Source organism: Dendrobates tinctorius, unplaced genomic scaffold (assembly GCF_039654945.1).
Source record: "Dendrobates tinctorius isolate UK_male_01 unplaced genomic scaffold, ASM3965494v1 ptg000143l, whole genome shotgun sequence".
NCBI classification, from domain to species: domain Eukaryota; kingdom Metazoa; phylum Chordata; class Amphibia; order Anura; family Dendrobatidae; genus Dendrobates; species Dendrobates tinctorius.
Genome location: NW_027361810.1, coordinates 8,390,895 through 8,411,027, shown reverse-complemented (window position 1 = coordinate 8,411,027; position 20,133 = coordinate 8,390,895). Strand labels below are relative to the sequence as shown.

General features: G+C 41.9%; 1 protein-coding gene and 1 long non-coding RNA gene across 8 annotated transcripts in view; one reads left to right on the top strand and one right to left on the bottom strand.

The window, feature by feature from the left end:
- Positions 1-1,042: 1,042 nt before the first annotated feature.
- Positions 1,043-20,133, bottom strand: part of LOC141049188 (uncharacterized) — a 43,172-nt gene continuing 24,081 nt past the window's right edge. For 2 of the 6 annotated variants that reach the window (XR_012220279.1, XR_012220275.1), the window contains exons 3-6: positions 19,073-19,210; positions 12,086-12,254; positions 9,780-9,847; positions 1,043-1,178 (exon numbers count right to left, since the gene is read on the bottom strand). This is a non-coding gene — a long non-coding RNA (uncharacterized lncRNA). Of the gene's footprint in view, positions 1,179-9,779; positions 9,848-10,090; positions 10,225-12,085; positions 12,255-15,724; positions 16,237-19,072; positions 19,211-20,133 lie in introns of all 6 variants that reach the window. The other 4 variants (XR_012220276.1, XR_012220278.1, XR_012220277.1 and 1 more) reach the window with 4 other exon arrangements.
- Positions 1,147-19,873, top strand: LOC141049186 (C-X-C chemokine receptor type 2-like). 2 transcript variants are annotated; one of them, XM_073545373.1, is made up of 2 exons: positions 1,147-1,200; positions 17,506-19,768. In XM_073545373.1, the coding sequence occupies exon 2, from the start codon at positions 17,521-17,523 to the stop codon at positions 18,568-18,570; it is 1,050 nt and encodes a 349-aa protein (XP_073401474.1). In that variant the 5' UTR covers positions 1,147-1,200; positions 17,506-17,520; the 3' UTR covers positions 18,571-19,768. The 2 variants fall into 2 exon arrangements, with proteins under 2 accessions (XP_073401474.1, XP_073401475.1); XM_073545374.1 differs by lacking the exon at positions 1,147-1,200 and adding an exon at positions 12,730-13,028 and having other exon boundaries at positions 17,506-19,873.

Below are 20,133 nucleotides of genomic sequence, written 5' to 3'. Positions count from 1 at the left end.
GCCGGTGCATGTGTAGGGAACTAGACTGACCTATGGACCTGTCTGAATTAGGAAAGTGAATGCAAGATGCGCAGTAAATGTACTAGACGTGAACTGGTGTATACATATGGGAAACAGCTAGAAATAGTGACAGATGGTGAAGTGCTGGGTTTGGCCACTGGGGGGAGACAAAGAACAGCAGGAAAAGGAGATGGTGCAGTACTAAGGTTTGGCCACAAGATGGAGACAGAGAGCAGTGAGAAAAAGGCTTAACAGCAGCTTAAGGCTAGGAAACCGCATAGTCATGGTGGGGACTTGAGACGGGAATTCCCAGGGAGGGGAATAAAAAGGGAGAGAGAGTTCTAGAAGGGAGCCAGTCCAGGGGGTGGAGCTCAGCGAAAGAAGAGACTGAAGGAGGAAGAGACGGAAAGAGGAAGAACTCCGGAAGGGACTGGAGAGAGAGACCGTCAGGGGGGTGGCCCTGACAGGAGAGCTGCAGGACAGAGGAAGCCCGGGGGTACCAGATGGATGGACTCGGACAGGCGAAGCGCTGTGGTGCTAGGCCTAGGGCAGCCACAGCGATACAACCACGAGGGACGTCACTGCAAAGGCAAGAAGGAAGGCGAAAGGTACCCGGAGGCTGGCGTGCTGCTGTGGTCGTCGGCAGGACGGCCAATAAAGAGGACCTGTTGAACCCACATCGGTTTCTGTCTCCAGTCTGTTTGCGGCGAAAAAGGGACCAAAGTCAGCGCACGATCCTACACATGAATTAACATAAGCCGTAATAATAAGATTTATGTTGAGTTCCCCAAATGTCATATTATAACAATGATATAATAATATATTTTATTATTACAGGATAATTGTTATCCTCCACAGTCAGCGCTCATTGGGCAATTTACAGGAAATCTAGCTAGATGACGCCAAAGATCTGACATCCTCCTGATACACTGTGACAACCTGCAGGCATCAGAGTGACACAATCTCCCTCCTGGATGTGATAAGCCACCGAGCTCTTCAGAGGTTTGCCACATCCTTGGTCCATTTCTTTGGAAGGCAGACTGAGATTTTAGAGATGGCACCCTGTTGTCACGATTTGGGAAGTTTCCGTCTTCCACTCCCCCTTATAAGAACCGTGTGATGACATGACAGTTCCTCTTCACATTTCTTTTACGGAGCTTGTGCAGGTTCAGCAGCATCTGAGGGTTGGGGAAAGACCAGGTAATTTGGACTACAACATTATATTATTGTACTTGATATTATGTATTAGATTATTCTACGTAGGGGAAGACGAGTTATGCAGATTTTACAGGACAGATATTAAGGCAGGTTGATTTTTTTTACACTTTATCAGAGCATTGGATGCATTCTTCTATATGTGAGAATGTATCTTTCACTGTGTACACGGCCACCAGATAAGTTACATGACAAACAATTGGGACCTTTTTCCGTTCTCATTTATATGGGACAGACTGGACCAGAGAAGAAGACTGAGGGTCCGCCACCAATCTACACAGAGTAAGAGCATGTCGCCTTTAGGCTGGGGTCACAGAATGTATAAAAAATTGGTCTGATTTTCATCCACAAAAGTGGGACGATTTTTTCTCACTTGTCATCCATGTGCTATCCGTTTTACTCAGCATTTATTCATCTTTTACAGGACCATTTACAGTGTAATGTATCCATAAAAATCAGATTCCATACTGATGGTCTGTATGGCATACGATTTTTTTTCACAACCATTATGTTTCGGTGTGAAATCACAGCATGCTGCAATTCATTTCTCTCGCCAAATACAACTAAAGGGCCCGTCACACTAAGCGATATCGCTGTAACGTCACTGGGTTTTGTGACGTAGCAGCGATATTGCTAGTGATATCGCTACATGTGATACTTACCTCCGACCGGCTCCCCCGCTGGTTATCGCTGATCGCGCGAGAACGTCCTGGATCATTTCTCATCGGGCGCTTCCTGCTGGGCTTCCTGTGGCGCCGACGAGCGACGCGTGGACGCGGGCGGGAGGACGTCAGGATCTCCGTGTCTGACAGGTAAGTAGCGACCCCCGACCCCTGCTCTGTCGCTGGTGAGATCTGCCTGTGTGACAGCTCACTAGCGACCACTTAGCGATGCACCAGCGATCCTGACCGCGTCATATCGTTGTCGGGATCGCTGGTGCATCGCTAAGTGTAACGGTACCCTAAGAAAGAATATGCAGATCTGCACTGCCTCACTGAATAACACTGGTCTGAGTGCAATCCCATTTTTTATCGGATTGTTCTAGGAATGATTTTATTTTTATTGGATTCCTTTTTCTTTTATACGTTTGCGTGCGTGAGCCCTTAAAGGGGTAATCCCTTAATCAAGGTTATCCTCTGTTTATAAGGATAGTACATAATTTACTGGTCCGTGGGGTCCAACCAGTGATGTGATGCCGAAAATGGGACTTGAATGGAGCGGAGGTGCAAGCGCTCGGCCTCCACTCCATTCATTGTCTATTGGACTGCTAGAAATAGCAGCGTATTGTACTCATCCCTCTTTTGCAGTTGCATAAAGAATAAATGTAGAAGAGGTCAGCCATGGGCACAGCCGCTGCAATCAAGTTGGGGCAAAAGACTCCTTTTATTAAAGAAGCACTCCAAACTCTATTTTCTTTATTAAAGGTGTGTTTATGTGCATGTAAAGTAGTGTGAGTTTACTAATATACTCACCTACCGCTGCTCAGTGTCTAGAGCCGTTCTGCTCAGCTTCTCAGTGACGTCACCATTTTGCAGAGACTCTCTTGGTCGTACTGCGCTCTGCGTGACCTGGAAATGGCTTTTAGGGTATTTACCCATTTGCGAGAAAAACAAACGAGTGCAATCCGATAAAAAAAAAAAATCGGATTGCACTCAGACCAATGTTATTCAATGAGTTACATCTCATCTGCGATTTTTTTATCAGCTGAAATCGGACTGAGAAAAAAAAATTGCAGCATGCTGTGTATCTCAGACGAGACTCGCCAATGCAAGTCAATGGATGTAAGAAAAAAAAAATCACACAGCACTCGCACCATGTGCAAGCCATCTGTTTTTTTACAGACACGTTACCATTCTGTGCCATAGAACACTGTAAATGGTCCTGTAAATGATTGTACAATAATAGTTCCAGAGAAAAAAAACGCATTGCATACGGATGTCACACGGATGCTAAGTGACAAAAATTGCATTGCACTCGCATGACACTCAAATGACACTCGTCTGTTTTTTCGGTCCTGATATCGGAACTTTTTTTTTTCTCGCATATGGGTAGGTACCCTAAGAGTGTAGAAACATTTGCACCCCTTCTGCATTTTTCACCCACTCCTGGTTTTGGCTTACAAATACTGGGGTAAAAATCTCCCCAAATATTGAATGTGTGCATGTGGCCTAGAAGAGACTTTGGCTGACTCATAGAATGAGCCGGCTAGTTAGAGCTGGGCAGAACAGCACTGGAGATTGGAGAGAGCAGCGGTTGGCGAGTATATTGGCGCACACACACTATATGACACGCACAGATACACACATTAATAACAACAAATATAGATGGGAGTACTTCTCTAAGATCGCTGGATGTCCGAGTTGTTGGATCCTCAGTGATCAATAACTCATCCTGTATACATCATAAAGGAAAAAAACTTTTGACTCCAGGAATAATCCTTTAATTGCACTGTAAACGGTTACATGTCTATAAGTCCTTCCAAGGTTTAGTCCCATTCTAAGGCCTCATACTCACTGGAGAGAAAATCGGACGAGTGCAAGCCGATAAAAAAAAAATCGGATTGCACTCTGACAAATGTTATTCAATAGGTGACATCTCATTTGCGATTTCAGACTGAGGAAAAAAAAAAAAAATCGCAGCATGCTGCAATTTGCTGCGATTTTCTGATGAGACTCGCCAATGCAAGTCAATGGATACGATAAAAAAACGGACGAAAAACGGACAATCTGTTTTCCGTCCGTTTTTTACGGATACATTACCATTCTGTGTTATAGAACACTGTAAGGCTATGAGCGCACGTTGCGCTTTTCAAGCAGAATATTCCTGAGCAGAATCGCACACCCTGCTCCCGGGAAAACGCATGCGGTTTTTGACGCGCTTTTTTAAGCGTTTTCCCATGTGTTTTTGCCAATACAATGAAGGTATGCGGAATTGCACGCGATTCCGCAAAACTAATGAACAAGCTGCGTTTTTTTTACCGCTAAGCGATTCTACAGTGGTAAAAAAAACGCACCATTGGCACAACATGTGCATTTTCTATTCGGAATGCATGGAATGCTTTTCTTAAGCGTTTCCGCGACAGAATTGCGCGTTTAAAATCGCCGTGGAAACACTTAAACGCTACGTGGGCACACAGCCTAAATGGTCCTGTAAATGACTGTAGAAAAATAGTTGCAGATTAAAAAAAACGCATGGAGCAGAGCGTGCGGCTGCACAGAAATACCTGCACGCTCCACTCCCACGTGTCGGCGGCAGTGCTGGGTATTAAGATGTGAGGCTCGTCCGAGTTTCTCACATGTGTGATCCCGGCCTTAGATAGAAAATGAATTAACGCTAGGAAGTTCTAGCGCATCTCTGAATGTCCGCAAGTGTCTGTGCAGGTGACAGTGACGGCCGCATGAGCATCGGGTCAGCAAAGAACGATTTATATAGTGACATATTACCCCCAATTGGAATAATAGGGTGAGGAGATGGCATCCTATAGATCTGTAACATCATTATACCCAAGTTTAGTCTCATTATAGGGGGGGTCTCATCTGAGGGTAATGACAACTGGATAACTTAAGAAAATTGCTTATAATGCAATTCCCTTATTTCTAGAGTGGCGTTATTAGACTGCAGCGTTATCCTCTGCCGGTATATTAGGAAGTGACGCAGCAATTTCCGCCTGTACTTTTACCCATACAAATTCTCATAGTTCAGTACAGTTCCTGCAGCTGTCAGGACATGCTGGGAGTTGTAGTACTGTAACAGCTGGGCAGTCATAACTTGGAGGTGACTAGAGGATTAGGTTGTGGCTGTGATTAACCCTTTCTGCTATGGACGGTTTTCTGCTTTCATTCTTCCTCCCCTTTTTTCCCCCGTACCAGTACCCACGTGGGCTTTATTACGGTAGTTTGCAGCACAAGTTGAGGTTTTGAATCAGAACATTCACTTTACCTGTAATGTGCTGAAAAAGGAGTAAAAAAAATTGCAAGTCTGGGAGGAAAATCCTACAATTCTGTGGTTGTTTTTTGAGATTTTTGTTTTTATGGCAATTTTAGGTAAAATTACTTGGGGTAACACGATGGCGATAATTTATTGTATATAGGTTTTTTTTAATTTAAGTATTCAAAAGAAATTCAGGAGAAAAAGTGTTTTTTTGCCGTCATGTTCTGACTCAGTAACGCTTTCACTGTTGCGGTCGGGGCTTGTTGTTTTTTTTTGGGTGTTGAGTTCTATTTTTTATTATACGTGATACAATGGTGGTCTCCTGTGAAGCTCGGGTGGATTTCAAGGACCAAGATGGTGGTAAATGGGGCCTATAGCAGGCTGCCACAGCAACCAGAGGAAAATTGATCCCAATATATGCAATTTTATTGAGTGACTATAACAAATATCAACAATAAATAACCTACATGGATGTTAGGGGATGAATGCTAGGTAATAAAACCTGTAAGGAAGGGCTGGCTACAGATCATGAAAAATCATGACAGACTTTAGGGCCACACAAACAGCAGTATGCCATACATAAAAATAGAAAAAAAAAATTAAAATAGAAAATTCTAGAATCATTATATGTATGACTACTATCTAACTGCATACAAGAATGAGCATGACAAATAACTACATTATTTGAATCACAATATAGTTTATGCCCACTAATATAGGCCAACTGAAATGCTCGGCTCCAATATGATGCTATGTTGGTATATATCTATCTTATAATGGTATCCAATGTCAAGTGCGTCATATCAAATTCATTGTAAATTACCTGCAGTCATATTATAGCCTGTTGCGCGGACCCCAGCCTCACCTCGACGCGCGTTTCACCGCCTCTGCAGTTTCGTCAGAGACGATGAAACATAGCATCATATTGGAGCAGAGCATTTCAGTTGGATATATTGGGATCAATTTTCCTTTGTTTGTCTCTATTGGGTAACAGTTTTTCTGTGAAGGGATCATTTATTCTATGTGAGGCACTTTTCTATAGTATTTTATGCCATAGCAACCAATTGGCACCCTGGAATAACATCGTGAGGGGCCAATGAATTCACCACCACGGTGGTGTCACTTATATGCTTCTGTCAGCGACTAGGCCGATCTAGAGATGGCGTCACTAAGGGGCAGACTTATGAACCCCGTCTGGTGCTGCCCATAGCAACCAATCACAGCGCAGCTTTCATTTTGAATTCTACTCTAGTAGAAGGAATTCTGCGCTGTGATTGGTTGCTATGGGCAGCAAAGATGGTTATTTCTTGCAGAGTTTTATATTTCTGCCCCACAGATTCTTGATCTCCAGTTTCTTCTGATTTCCATCTCTTTCCTACCCGTCATTACACTTTCCAACCACGGAGCCCGCTACAACCTTAACAGCATTTGGAAAAAGAAAAAAGGAAAGACATTTTAAGATCTGTTCAGGACCCCCCCCTCCTCCCCCCCCCAAAAAAAGACCAAGTAGAAATGTAATCTTTAGTGGTACATCATCTCGGATCTAGTTGTGCTACTGCATACCCCTCTGTCCGAGCTTTCGTTTTATCCATTTTCACCTTCCAAGAGCTATAACTCAGAACTAGAAAGTATTTCTCTGTTGGTGGAGTTGGAACAAAATAATTTATTTTTTGCGTTATGAGCTCTAATTTTTCATTATTTCCATTTTGGATTTATACGACTTTCTGATCCCATTTTTACACCCTTTTTTGAAGGTGTAGTGAATAAAAAACAAAAATTCTATTATATTTTTTTTTTTCCGTTCTTGTGTTCACTGTATGAGATAAATATTCTGATATATTCTAGGTTTGAACAGTAATGCCAAACACCGTAGGTTATATTTTAGATTCTATTTATGTTCCTCGAGAAAAGGGGAAAGTGATATGAACTTTTACATATATTCTATTTATGTTCCTGGAGAAAAGGGGGAAGTGATACAAACTTTTATATATATTTTTTAAATATTTTTATTTTTCTATTTTCTTTGGTCCCTAGGACTTGAACCTACGATCACTTGTACAATACACTGCTATCCTGTTGCCACTTATTGCTGGGTGTCAAGGGTGTACAAATATGGCAGACTTCAGTAGCGCCCCAGTTGCTATGATGATTCCATCAACACACAGCAATAATGTTGAGGGGACGGCTATGGGGGGCAACAGGTGCAAGGTGAAACCTGTCAGATTGTCTCCATGGACCCTGGAGGAACTTGCCCAGGTTCGTCGGGTGCTGCTGTCAGCCTTGCAGTTGTTTTTCATCCGAGAGGACATTTCCACAAAATGTGGGCCTGTAAGCACGTATCATCGTCATATTGACACAGGACCTTAAATAGGGAAAAGGTCACAAAGGAGTAACCACTGAACCCAGCGTTACGGAGAACGGCGTGTCACCCGTGGCCGCACTGTTTATATTTGGGCTCTGGGTGTGGACATTGGCCGAATGTGTAAAGAATACGTGCTTATTTTGACAGATTTCTATTTGATGAAATATCCATAGAGCAATGCGTAGCTGATTCTGCCATTTCTAGACTAGACTAGGCCCCGTTGCCCATAGTAACCAATTATGTATAGTAACTGAGAGGGCAAAAATGCTTAAAAAAAGTTTCTGTTTCCTTTTTGGTTCTAAATATCAAATGTCCCGTTTTTTTTTGTAGGATTGTCCTGTGAAAAAAGTTGCTAAGTGGGTGGGTAGTGTTTATTTCTGGGAGGTTGTGTGGGTGCTCGGGGCAGATCTGTGGTGGAAATTATAAGTAGGCCATGTATGTGGATGTAAATGTGATGAGGTCTTTGGGGCTGTCTATATGATGGCTAAAGGGAACCCAAAATCAGGCTAAAGCCACCCTAGCAAGATGGTTTCCGTCATGGGCAGTATGGTGGATCAGTGGTTAGCATGGTGGATCAGTGGTTAGCACTGCAGCCTTGCAGCGCTGGGGTCCTGGGTTCAAATCCCACCAAGGACAACATCTGCAAGGAGTTTGTATGTTCTCCCCGTGTTTCTGCAGGTTTCCTCCGCTTTCTTCCCACACTCCAAAGACATACTGATAGGGAAATTAGATTGTGAGCTCCAATGGGGACAGCGATGATAATGTCTGTAAGGGTGGCTTTACACTTAACGCATTTTTTGCGGTCAGTTATTACGGCCCGTATCACCGCATTTTTTGTGGTGTACCGCAATAACGGGCCGCAAAAAATGTTTTTTTTTTCCAATACTATGGAAATAGTATTGGAGAAAAAATGGCGTTCCGCAAAACCGGAAGTGACGGCGCGCCGCGACAACCACTTTCCATTTTTTTTTGCGGCCCCATTGATTTAAATAGGTGCCATGTCCGTAAGGCGTGAAAAAATATCGAGCAAGCTCGATATTTTTTAACGGACATATATACAGCCCTCGCGGCCGTACGGCACACGGCACACCATTGATTTTTTGCGGGTCGACAGAAATGCATTGGGGCCGCAAAATCGGCACGTAAAAATACGGTAAGTGTAAAACCACCCTAAAGCTGAGGAATAAGATAGCGCTATATAAGAAAAGCATAATAATAATAAATAATTCTGTCACCCTTGGCAAACCATGGGCCCAGTGACATAGTCGTCCTGAGCAGGGGACACCCTCTTCCATGACATCTTATTAGGGCATATGGACAAGGAAAAGCTTACAAGAACGTCAGTGATCGCATGACTCCATTCTGGTTTGACGGCGCAGTAGAATAAAGAATAAAACACGCACACAAACTAGATTCATTACTAACGTTAATGAGGGGATTCAGGGTGGTCCTGCAGCTAGCTGGTCACGGGGGGCTCTTGGGTGGGAATCCCCCTCCACTACCTGCTCATCTCCTACAGTTGGGGGAATTTTTACTTACTGAGGACTTACACTAGACTTTTTGCTACCAGGGGATTTTTATTATTGGGAGGTAAATGTCATAAACAAGTTCTGGAAAAGAGAAGAAGCGCTTGCTCCATCACTGGGGAGTATTGCACAGAGAGCCTCGAGCACGGCTGCACTTGTCTGCTAGCCTAGAAATGTTCTCAGCTGCTACAGCTGTGAAAGTTACCTGTATGGTGGGGTCACACCACCGATTTCTCCATACCCGAGAAAAAAGGCTCAATTATTCTGATCAGACTTTGATCGGAGTGACATCAGTTTTTCTCGGATGTGAAGACAAAAAAAAAAAAAGCTACTTCACATTTCCCATTCTGTCAATCCCTGAAAATCGGACCTCACTGGGTTGTCATCTGAGTGCGGTCCGTTTTTTTTAATAATGGACCTATAGAGATGCATTGCCAATATTGATCTGACACTCGGATCAAATTCGGACATATCTGTGATCTTTTTCCATTAACCACTCAGTGCAAGGAAAAAAATCGAACATGTGCACAGCCACATAGACTATGATAGGTACAAGTGCGATCTGTGAAAACCACAAATAGCCCTCGTACAAAAAAAAAAAAATGTTCTGTGCATGACCCCTTAAGAATAGAGAAGGGCAGGGTGGGACCCAGGAAACTACCAACCCCTGAAATTAAAGTTCCCACCTTCCAGATTTATAGCAAACGTTACCTTGCTTGTGCCATTGGAGTTTGCAGAAGCCTTACCATTTAGATTTATGTAGCTTCTTACTTGCAGAAACGTTTGCAACCACATTTCTCCTTTTCCGAAGCATCTATAATAACAAAAAAGAATCACGGTTATCTTTGAAAATGAATCCTCTTTTTCTAGCATTCGGAATATGGAGCTGCCATGGGACATTTTATATAAAGTTTTTTTGCCAACTTCACACATTTTATTTTGCTCTAGTTGCATTATAATAAGTTCTTACCATAATAATACATCACATCACGCAGATTTTAGAGATTTTTTTTGCAATGTATTTACTTTAATTACATGAAATGATGTCACAACTTACTTTATAAACGAACAAAGCAAATTTCAAAAAGCTCTGGACACAGACACCTCCGAGGAAATTAACCCCTTATATTTTGCAACAGCGAGTTTCCTCATATGTGTCAGGAATTCATCTGCTCTGTGCAACGTCTGTATCTATGGGGCAATGCGTCCTAGTCAGTCTCAATTTCACACTTAGAAAAAAAAAAAATATTAACTCTCTAGAACCTGGAAGGTGTAATTACAGAATACTTGATACTATGGACATGAGTGGATGGAGGGTTTTTCGAGGCTGTCAAAAATCACGAGTTTTCCAGTGGGAAAAAATTTCCATCTTTGGGGAGTTGTTCAAGGAGTTTTTCCTTTCCTGAATTGGTTTGAAATGTTTTTGAGGCACTCAGGGTATGTGCACAAAACTTCTATTAGTTTGTCAAGCAGACGATGCCAAAGGCTAAGTGCACACGCTGCGGATTTTTCCGCGCGGATTTTGCACAATCCGCAGGTAAATCCACAGGTCAAAAGACCTGCGGTTTACCTGCGGATTGCTCTGCGGTTTTGCCCTGCGGTTTATCACCTCCACAATGGAGGAGATGGCAAACCGCAGCGGAATCCGCAGAAAAGAATGACATGTCAATTCTTTCTGCGGATTTGAAACCGCAGGCAAAACCGAGCTGAAAAATCTGCACCGTCTGCACAGCGGATTCAATTTTCCATAGGCTAGAATGGTACTGTACATCACCTGCAGTTCTGCTGCGGATCCGCAGGGCCAAATCCGCTGCGGATCCGCAGCAGAATCCGCAGAGTGTGCACATAGCCTTAGGAAAACAAAACAATGGGGTATTTTTCCTGAAATGTCTTTTTCGGCATCTTCTTGGCCAATCCACAGGTGGGATTTTTTTTTACATTTAGTTCTTTGTATGAAATAATGAGCAGCTTCCAAGTGGAAGTCACCTGAAGAATGGCCTGCTCACTTCTTATAACCTCTGTGCGTCTTTACAAACATGAAAGCTCAAAAGTCTGAACTTTTCCACGACAAATTGTTATTACCTGGCAGTGCATATGTTCAAGCTTTCTAGCATTTATTAAGTGTTTTTGTAGGAGGGTTATAAAGCGTACCCATCTGAAAAATAATAAGTTGTGTGCACATCCCCTTGGAGAGTTTTTTTCCTGAATTTTTTGTGTGCAGCCTTCTGATTGCACTGTGCCTAATTTGGAGCAGGAGGAACTTCAATGAAGTGACGGCACTATAAATTTTCAACCAGTCATTTTTCTTTTTAAACCTAAGGCAGAAAAAAAAAAAAGTTAAACAACTGGCGCCTTGAACAGCAAAGTGGTTTTGCTACAGAAATTAATAGGAAGAATCAAGCAATTTTTAAACAATTTTTCAGACATTTATAGGAAAGGAACTCCTGAAATTAAGAAAAAAAAAAAACTCCCAAAAATGTTCTATAGTTAAACCACTTTGGCGTTCATATGTTTAGTCTTTTGATAATTTTTCCTGCTCTTCAGACTTTAAATAAACATCTGGTGGGAGAAAAGAAAATGCAAGTCAGCTCTATTTAGTGGCCCCTGATACATGCTAATCCAAACTAGGCACAGTCCAATTAAAAGGCTGTAAAAAAAAAAAACTCTGCAAAAATGGTTTAAAAACTTTTCAAAGCCACTTCAGAAAACGCTTAAAAAAAAAAAACAATACCTCCATAAAGAAGGCGAGCTTCCTGAAGTGGTTTCCACTTGAAAACTCATCTTTTTTGACGACCTCAAAAGAATCAGGTGAAAAAAGTCCAAAGGCAAAACACATGTGTCGCCACAAAAGACACACCTATCCACATAGATGTTCACTTCTTAACTGAATATGTGGGTGCATATTCTGTAGCAGGGGTGGATGGAGTCAAATCATCCATTATAAGTATTTTAGTATTTGTGAAATTCCCTGAAATAAAAACATTGCACAAAATAAACAGTTTTACCCAACATGTTGTAACAAAGTTTTCACATTTGTATATTAGTAACTTACTCAATGTGCTTGCACGCTGTAATGTCTGGTCCGGAGTCACACGTACCATTGTTTATCTGGGTCATGTGCGTTTATAGGACACCATATCAAAGCCATATCTAAACTGGCCTTTTTTGTCTACAGGCAATCTCGGTCTCTTGTTTTAGAGTCAGAAAAACTTTTATTTCTCCTGGAAATATATAAAAAATGTCACAGCTCAATCTATCTATTCCCCTTGTCTGAGGGCATTACTTCACATTCTGATGGCGTCACACCACACCAGAGAGATAAAAGGAACCCGTCAGGTCCCCTGTGTTCTCTAACCCAGCAGTATACACTTATTTATCCGTGAATTCCCTGCCTGACCAGTCCTGTATAATATTCTTCCGGTCAAATGAAGTTTAAAAAAAGCTCTTATTCCGGCAGTGTCACTGCGTCTGTGAAGCCAGGTGTACGCTTCCCAGCTTCAGAGGCGCGCCCTGTGCACATCCGGAGGTTTAGACCAGGGTTCCCCAACTCCAGTCCTCAAGGCCCACCACCAACAGGTCATGTTTTCAGGATTTCCCTTGTATTGTACAGGTGATGCAATTATCCCCTGTGCAATACTATGGAAATCCTGAAAACAAGACCTGTTGGTGGGCGTTGAGGACTGGAGTTGGGGAACCCTGGTTTAGAAGAAGGCTTCTGATCATGCGCAGTGCTCGTCTCTGAAGCCGGGAAGCGTACACCCGGCTCCAGATATGTATTGACGCTGCTGGAATGAGCGGCGCGCATGCGCTACATTTGCATAATGCTATTATAATAATGCTTTTTTTCTATCTATCTTTTTTTAAACCTCATTTGACCAGAAAAACAATATACAGGGCTGGTTCGGCAAGGAATTCACTGATACATAAGGCAATGCTGATGGGTTGGAGGGAACGGGGGACGTGGCAGGTTCCCTTTAAGAGAATGGTGACACTGAGTAAGTGTATTTCTGCATTTCCAGTACTAATAGCACAGGAACCCTGTGGTCTCAACCACCACTGGTTGGGCTCGCTCACACGAGCGTAGGTTCTCTCAGAAATAGTAGAGTTGATTGTGGTAATGACACCCCCATCAAATTCTGATACGAGTGTCCGCTTAGTGTGATCCGATTCTCTCGGAGGAGGGAATCAAAGCACAGATGTGGAGAAGATGGAGAACAAGATTGCTCCATCTTCTTCATTGTGTGAGTCCGATGTCATCCAAGCACAGTCTGATGCTTTCCATGCACACATAGATTTGATTGGATGCGCGCCATCAGATTTGCGCAGCAGCTCACAGCATATCACAATTTTTTTCTCATGCTGAATCGGTATGAAAAAAAACCGCTGATCAGCCCTGCCCCATAGAATAACATGGGTCTGAGTCCTATCCTACAAAATATCGGATATCACTCATCCGATGTATACGAATCGTGTGATTACGCGTGTGATGTCATCTTTCACCAGTTTTTGAAGACCTCAATGTCACCTTTTGACTATAAAAATCTAACCATATAACCATCTAATAAAACAGTGGAGTAATCAGGAGTTGCAGGAGCCCAACAATACTTTGTGCTTATGTACAGTTGTGGCCAAAAGTATTGACACCCCTGCAATTCTGTCAGATAATACTCAGTTTCTTCCTGAAAATGATTGCAAACACAAATTCTTTGGTATTATTATCTTCATTTAATTTGTCTTAAATGAAAAAAAACACAAAAAGAATTGTCCTAAAGCCAAATTGGATATAATTCCACACCAAACATAAAAAAGAGGGTGGACAAAAGTATCGGCACTGTTCGAAAAATCATGTGATGCTTCTCTAATTTGTGTAATTAACAGCACCTGTAACTTACCTGTGGCACCTAACAGGTGTTGGCAATAACTAAATCACACTTGCAGCCAGTTGACATGGATTAAAGTTGACTCAACCTCTGTCCTGTGTCCTTGTGTGCACCACATTGAGCATGGAGAAAAGAAAGAAGACCAAAGAACTGTCTGAGGACTTGAGAAACCAAATTGTGAAGAAGCCTGAGCAATCTCAAGGCTACAAGTCCATCTCCAAAGACCTGAATATTCCTGTGTCTACCGTGCGCAGTGTCATCAAGAAGTGTAAAGCCCATGGCACTGTGGCTAACCTCCCTATATGTGGACGGAAAAGAAAAATTGACAAGAGATTTCAACGCAAGATTGTGCGGATGTTGGATAAAGAACCTCGACTAACATCCAAACAAGTTCAAGCTGCCCTGCAGTCCGAGGGTACAACAGTGTCAGCCCGTACTATCCGTCGGCATCTGAATGAAAAGGGACTGTATGGTAGGAGACCCAGGAAGACCCCACTGCTTACCCCGAGACATAAAAAAGCCAGGCTGGAGTTTGCCAAAACTTACCTGAAAAAGCCTAAAACGTTTTGGAAGAATGTTCTCTGGTCAGATGAGACAAAAGTAGAGCTTTTTGCGCAAACGCATCAACATAGAGTTTACAGGAGAAAAAAAGAGGCATTCAAAGAAAAAAACACGGTCCCTACAGTCAAACATGGCGGAGGTTCCCTGATGTTTTCGGGTTGCTTTGCTGCCTCTGGCACTGGACTTCTTGACCGTGTGCATGGCATTATGAAGTCTGAAGACTACCAACAAACTTTGCAGCATAATGTAGGGCCCAGTGTGAGAAAGCTGGGTCTCCCTCAGAGGTCATGGGTCTTCCAACAGGACAATGACCCAAAACACACTTCAACAAGCACTAGAAAATGGTTTGAGAGAAAGCACTGGAGACTTCTAAGGTGGCCAGCAATGAGTCCAGACCTGAGTCCCATAGAACACCTGTGGAGAGATCTAAAAATGGCAGTTTGGAGAAGGCACCCTTCAAATATCAGGGACCTGGAGCAGTTTGCCAAAGAAGAATGGTCTAAAATTCCAGCAGAGCATTGTAAGAAACTCATTGATGGTTGCCGGAAGCGGTTGGTCGCAGTTATTTTGGCTAAAGGTTGTGCAACCAAGTATTAGGCTCAGGGTGCCAATACTTTTGTCTGGCCCATTTTTGGAGTTTTGTGTGAAATGATCAATGTTTTGCTTTTTTGCTTCATTCTCTTTTGTGTTTTCTAATTTAAGACAAATTAAATGAAGATAATAATACCAAAGTATTTGTGTTTGCAATCATTTTCAGGAAGAAACTGAGTATTATCTGACAGAATTGCAGGGGTGTCAATACTTTTGGCCACAACTGTATGCCTCCTATGTCTAATGTGACAAGCCTCCTTTTATAGCCGCTCAGCAAGGGAAACCCTGTATCTCACAATTTTATGGAGCTGAGAGGATTAGTTCTCTGGCCGCATATTCATTGCAGATTCTTCTTGCAGCAAAATCCCTGTGTGTTACATCTTGCTTTAGCTGCAGATTTTGTTGCAGATTTCATAATCTCCATTACAAAGGTATCACTAAAATTTCACATGCTATGGATATAAAGGAAACATGACAGCTGTGTTTAACATTTAACTTTCAGCACCTCAATAGTTAAACAAGGTTCCCAGTATAATCGTAAAATTATCACTTTATATTGCGGCGCAACATATTATAATTAGCTGGATGAGTCCAAGAGGCGTGCATTAGTGCGGAGCAGCCCAGCCAGCACATATTATGTCCATAGAGGCTTGACTTACCTGTCTGCCGAGCCCCTCTGCTTCCTTCTTACATGCTCCCTACTTTTGTGCTTATCGTCGTGACTTTTTGGGCTTGCAGCAGTTGACCGTGCACGCCCAAAATCTGACAGATCGAGCTCTTCTAGGCCCCGCAGAAGTTCACTGTTGAAATCTCACCTTATTAGTTGTTACTGTCTTACACCACAGATTTCCTGCACACAAATATTTGTGGAAATATTGAGTCTTAGGCTCCCCGGTCAATGATCGTTACATTAATAATAAGGCCATGTTCACACGGAGTTATTTGAGGTGTTAAAAAGTGAGTTTTCGAGTGGAAGCCATTTCAGGAAACACTTCTTCTTTGGGGAGTTGTCACGTAGAGTTTTTAGTCGGATAATTCGTCACCTGAAGACGTTTAGAAGACTTTTGGAGGTTTTTATCCTGATGGGTTCTATGCTGCCTTCTGATTGGACGGTGTTCAGTTTGGAGAGGTTTCCGTCAGGATCTGCTTGATAGAAAGAGCCAATGGTATCCTGAGAGTTATAATAAAAATCAATATTTATTTTTAAATGATTAATAATGATAGCATATATCTAAATATCAGTACACCAATACCAGTGAGAAAATGCAGAGAGGAAAACTATCCCTGAAGTGCCCAGTTGCTTCTTAAGAAAATCAAAGACATGTCATATGAATATCAAGATCAAAGTAAGCCAGAGCGATGGATATTACAACAGGTGAATAACAGCAAGGGTGACGCTGACCAGACCGAGCATGTAACATTGTCAAATAAATCAGAAGCTCAGTAAGGAGTGAAGCAAAAATGTCAGGCTTACCAGGGTGAGGCAACAGGCACCAGGTGGAGGGTGTGAAGCTCCCCGACGCGCGTTTCGCGACTGCGCAGAGCCGCTTTCTCAAGTGGATTATTATTATTATTATTATTATTATTATTATAACTCTCAGGATACCATTGGCTCTTTCTTTCTCTTCTGGCACTGAATATCTCTGAGCTGGTACCTTTTTTTCTTCTTTTGGACTGGTGATGAGATCTAGCTGTCGAAAGTATGCATTGGGAATTTTGTGCTTTAATCTGCTTCATAGAAGTAACAGGCACTTTCTTTCTTTCCTCCAGATGTTTTTCAAAACCTTTTCTAGAAAAAAAAAAAGCTAAACAAAAAACTCCTCATATGATAAGCAAAGTGTATTTCCCATATAAATGAATTGGAAAAGTTTTCCTAGAAGTAGTTAAGCCGTTTCTTGAGTAGGATTTTGGAGAGAATTGAAATCACTTGTGTGAACATAGCCTAACAAAATCTAAAACCGTTAGATGTAAGTTATGAGCTCAGACAAGTGATCTCCGGTTAGATATCTTTCTGATCAGTTGGATTTTAGGATTTGAGGATAAGAGTAAGGCAAGACGGAGAGGCCAGGTCGTGGTGCAGCCACAACGAGGCCGAAAATCACAGGGTCAATTTGGTGATTGCTTAACAAGTTTTTATTTGATCTTGTAGGGGAGCAGATAAGTCACCCACAAAGAGATGTGTGGACATTACAAATGACAATGTAATTTTGGTGGTGAAACAGCTGTTCTGCAAAATCCGACGCTTGTTACTTTTCTTCCATGACTCGTTACTTCTTGAGTTCTGCTTCTTACCCTTAGACGATATGATCCCTGAAGGTAGTCTACAGCATCGGAGCCTATAAGTTCTCACACCCTGCCTGACTCTCTTCTAAAAATCTTTTAGCTTGGAGGAAGCCATATGATGAGTTTATGTTTATTGTTACGCTTTCTTCCTCCGCAGGCTCAGGTGACAAACATGAATGCAAACTTTGACATCTCTGGATATTTTGACACTTCCACAGATGACTACCCCTACATTCCATCTTCGGACACCATCCCATGCTCCTTTTCATCGCCAGTCAACAAATACGCAGTTTTTATTGTTTATTCCACTGTGTTCTTACTGAATGTCATCGGCAACAGCCTGGTGATTCTTGTCATCTGTTACAACAAAACGAAGAAGTCGTCCACAGACATCTACCTGCTGAATTTGGCAGTCGCCGACCTCCTTTTTTCTTTAACGTTACCCTTCTGGGCCACGTACAGAGTCAAAGAGTGGGTGTTTGGCACCGTCATGTGCAAAATCATCTCCGTACTCCAAGAAGTCAACTTCTACAGTGGAATCTTCTTGCTAGCTTGTATCAGCGTAGACCGGTACCTGGCAATAGTCCATGCCACCGAATTCTTCACAAACAAGAAGTATGGGGTGACGTTTAGTATCATCACCATCTGGATCATCTCAGTTGGTATTTCTATTCCAACCATTTGGTTTAGAAAGGTGTTTCCCGCAGATAAGCGAGTAATTGTTTGTCATGAGAACCTGGGTCCTGAAACATCAGACTGGATGATTAATATCAGGATTGGACGCCACGTGATGGGGTTCTTTATACCGTTGCTCATTATGCTCTTCTGTTACGGCTTCGTCATTAAGACTCTTATTAGGACCAAAAACAGCCAGAAGCACCGAGCTATGAAGGTCATCCTCGCCGTGTTTTTGGTTTTCTTGATTTGCTGGCTTCCTTACAATATCACCGTCATGGTGGACTCTCTCATGAGGAGAGGACATGTCAATGACACGTGCTCACGAAGAGATCAGCTGGACACGGCCTTGCACATCACCGAAGTTTTGGGCTACACTCACAGCTGCATTAACCCAATCCTCTATGCATTCATTGGACACAAATTTCGGCACAGTTTCTTGACTATCCTTGCCAACAAGGGAATTATCAGCAAGGACAGGCTTTCCAGCTACGGGCGAAGTCTCTCCGTCATGTCTTCATCGGCACATAAATCTACGAGAATCTAGTCCTCGATGTGCTTGAGGATCTACATCCAGTCCTCGCTTTTGAGATGAAAAACACACACCAAAGTTTGAACTTCAATGCTTTGTACATCTCTGCATTGATTTTCTTTTATTGTTAATTTGTTTCCTAAAGGCAACGTACTAAATAATCTTCGTTAAAAATTTCCTTACATTTTTGCAACTGCAGAGAGCGTGTACGTCCTTCACCCACATAGTCGCTCTGCAAAATCTGACACAGCTCTGTTCCTATTTTAAAGCGCTTTCTCCTCTCCCCTTTCCTTTTCTTAGAGTTATAGAGGCCACAAGAGGGCTATACACAACAGATGAGAGTGTGGAGAGTGGGGAAAGCATCCATATCTCAGGGAGGGAAGAGAAAACATGATATTGATAGGGAGGAAAGTACATGAAGAGGAGCTCTATGCTGAGTACTAAATGAGGTTTAAACAAAATTTTGCATAAATAGATAGAACAAGGGAATATAAAGAAATATCGTAATATATCTTACCTGAGAACTATGCTTCATTTTTCCAGTTATTAACCATTTCTTCTTCTCCATCTGACTCCAGTATGCATCATTAACTTGGTCAAAGCAAGATGGGCCGCCAGCTCACAGAGGGTTCAGATTGCTGTTGTGTATTGAAGTCTATGGAGAGAGGAAAGTTAGGAAACCAAACACACATAGAAATAATCACTGCTGATGTTTTCTAGTAAGTGTCGTGTCTCACCCCAATTTTAGATTTGCAGCTACATTGCTCAGCAATCTACTGTAAGATGGTTTCCAGCTTAATAGTCATTGTTTTATCTCATACAAATTCTAGATTTACAGCTACACTGCTGCTCTATAATGTCTTCCATGCTCCTTCTGCTCCAAAGTATGTGATACACAGAGACAGGAGAGCAGGAATCCCTCTTGTCTGTATTTGCTGTGTATCGGAAACATCATGACAACTTCTCTTAACCCGGTAGCTCAGAGTCAACTGAAAATCAAATACAGAACATGCAGGGAAGAAACTTGGTCAGAAATCGTGTTATTCCATATATACATTACAGCTCATTCTGAAATGACAGGTCTGCTTCATGACAAAGAAACAAAATGTCATCGAATATTTATGTATCAGTGTCCTACATTTTTTAGATGTCAGACTCCAGAATAGAATATTGCATGGCTGTATGGTGATTATGCTGTATGTAATTTTTTTTCCATTTTTTCACTATTTCTATATCATTAACATGTCTATCAGTCCTTTGATTTCCATAATTTTCTTTCTGGTATTGAAATTTCAATGTTGAGGTGTGCATGTATATTACAAATTTGTATGTGGAACATTTTATATACAAATTCCATGTACGTTATCTATGTTGCAATAAAAAGCTTGAAAAAGAAAAAAAAACACTTTAAACAATCGCACAGTTATTTTTTAAATTAAATGCAATGTTTTTTTTTAATCAGAAAATAAGTTATTTAAAATAAGTTTTATGTTAAACATTATAAACATTTAGGGTGGTGATTTCTTCCATTACACAGGCAAAGTTATAATGATCGGTAGTTTCTATAGTATATATAGT